Here is a 2,593-nt window from a genome sequence, read left to right on the forward strand (position 1 = left end):
CGCCAGAAGCCGGAGTCTGGCTGCGCATCACGTTCTCAGCAGGTCGTGACAGCAAAAAGGTTCTCCTCTAAGTACTAAGCTCACTTTGCTATAAAAGGGCTGAATAACTGCGAGACTGCAGTCGTCACTGACACTGGCATTCAGCGCAGAAGCTGGAGAAACCTCTTGTTGTGTGTGTGTGTGTATATATACACACACACACACACCTTACTGTCAGAGTCAGTGTTTCCCCACTGATCAGTTATTGATGAATAATATTTTTACCTCGAGAGCCATCATCTTCATCATGAGGCTGCGATGATGCTCCTTCTTCACTTTTTCTTCAAAGAACTCACAGAATCTCTGCTTCAACACCAGACGCATGTTGTACCGCTTCGCCATGCTGACAAACACAGAGTACACAGTAAAGTTACTTACAAACACAGAGTACACAGTAAAGTTACTTACAAACACAGAGTACACAGTAAAGTTACTTACAAACACAGACTACACAGTAAAGTTACTTACAAACACAGAGTACACAGTAAAGTTACAGTTACAGAGTAGGGGCCAAAGGTCAGCAGGGTAACAGTAGAAACAATGAAGTACTTCTACAGTCAAAACTTCTTCGTTTCTCTCCTAAACTCAAACTCTTTCAGAGGAGCCAGAATTATAGTTTATATAAAGACAGTTTATGTCATTTCTATAAATAGTTTATATAAAGACAAACAGAACGTACGTTCGGATGTCTCGGTGAAGGACACTTACTGTTCGAACAGAGGAAAGTAGACGAGCGACTCGGGAACATCGACAACGTCCTCGAGGCTGAAGTGATACTGACATCCGAACAGCGGGTAGGAGCCTTTCGACTGAAAGGAGACTTTAAAAACTTCGTTACCAAACGACAGCGACTCCGATGCCTCCAGACGTTTGCTGCCGAGGAAGAGGAGCAGAAAAAAGAGACGTGAACGTTGTTCTTCTGATCTTTGCGTATTTTGGCATCAGATGGTTAATTAACTCCGCACACGTTCACACGCAGTTAAAGCCATCGTCGGCTCACCGCACCGTCAATCACTTCCTGTCAGAGTCGGATGTAAATCTTCGTTCTTACACAAGTTCGAAAGCGTCTGGCGTCGTTCCGATGAAGAAACCTCCGGGTTTAAGGCGCTCGCAGGCGTTTCTCAGCATCAAGTCAGCCTTCTGTTGGCTCTCGAAGGAGTAATGATAAACAAACTGACAGCTGCAGATGTCGAACATCAGGTCCGGGACGTCCAGCTTCTCCGACAGAACCTCCTGCGACAGGTCAAAGGTCAAACGGTTACCTTTCTGCAGTCTCAGAACATCCAGACAGAGCGAGAACAAACGACGGAGAACCAACGGACGCAGGAACAGTACTGTTGTGTATCATCATAAGAACAATCATAGTCGTCATAATCACAATTATCAGAACTCTTTTTATCGAGGCTGGGCACCGAGCAGATAATCTCTCAGATTATCTGAATATCTCCGTGTTGATTTTGGAGGATTGAATACAAAATATTTACACTTCAAGATCTTTGATCAACAAACAGCAGCGACAGTGACGCGCCGACTCGTTCAAAGTGACGTTTGATCAGAAACACAACGCCACAGACGGAGCGTGCCATCAGCCGCCGACTGACAGAACGTCCACCGGAGCCGACGGACCCCGGGTCCGCCTCGCGACCAGGAGCATCCTCGACGACGAGCTCATCGTCAGACGGCGTTCATGGCGTTCTGCAGGCCAGCAGTTTGCTGACCTCAGCATGATCTTGGGATGGTTGTGGAACAAGCCTTTTGGCCGCTGCCATGACCTCATGCTGCAGCCCGACAGCGCACAGCTCCGTGCCGCATGTTCCACTTCCTGTTGGTCCTGTGGTTCTGTAATGACGTGCAGATCTAGGTGCTGTGGTTCTGTAATGACATGCAGATCTAGGTGCTGTGGTTCTGTAATGACGTGCAGATCTAGGTGCTGTGGTTCTGTAGTGACGTGCAGATCTAGGTGCTGTGGTTCTGTGGTGACGTGCAGATCTAGGTGCTGTGGTTCTGTGGTTCTGTAGTGACGTGCAGATCAGATCTAGGTGCTGTGGTTCTGTGGTTCTATAGTGACATGCAGATCAGATCTAGGTGCTGTGGTTCTGTGGTTCTGTAGTGACATGCAGATCAGATCTAGGTGCTGTGGTTCTGTGGTGACGTGCAGATCTAGGTGCGGTGGTTCTGTGGTTCTGTAGTGACATGCAGATCAGATCTAGGTGCTGTGGTTCTGTAGTGATATGCAGATCAGATCTAGGTGCTGTGGTTCTGTAGTGACGTGCAGATCTAGGTGTGGCGGTGCTACCTTGGCGCAGTCGGCGTGGATAAATTGGGCGCTGAAGATCTTCTCGTTGGCGTGACTTTTCTTCTTCATGTCTTGGTAGCGGCTGCGACACTGCTCCACCGACACGGCTGCGATATCTGAAATCACAAATGTTATTGATTATTGATCAACCCACGAGTAAAGACGTACAGCTGATCGATGATATCGATTACCTGCACAGACCAGGTGATCGATTCCCCCTCTCCTCCACTTCAGCAGGTCGCCTCCTTTCCCACAGCC

At 48.1% G+C, this 2,593-nt stretch overlaps 1 protein-coding gene across 1 annotated transcript; it reads right to left on the reverse strand.

Annotated features, from left to right (window-relative positions):
* Positions 1-264: 264 nt before the first annotated feature.
* rnmt (RNA (guanine-7-) methyltransferase) lies at positions 265-2,451 on the reverse strand (the record flags this gene model as incomplete). The annotated part of the gene is made up of 4 exons (XM_042482146.1): positions 265-382; positions 748-912; positions 1,091-1,272; positions 2,336-2,451. Coding segments are annotated over 4 exons (581 nt in total), but the record flags the coding sequence as incomplete, so codon positions are not given.
* Between the last annotated feature and the right edge of the window lie 142 nt (positions 2,452-2,593).

Source organism: Plectropomus leopardus, unplaced genomic scaffold (genome assembly GCF_008729295.1).
Source record: "Plectropomus leopardus isolate mb unplaced genomic scaffold, YSFRI_Pleo_2.0 unplaced_scaffold3935, whole genome shotgun sequence".
Lineage (NCBI taxonomy): Eukaryota > Metazoa > Chordata > Actinopteri > Perciformes > Serranidae > Plectropomus > Plectropomus leopardus.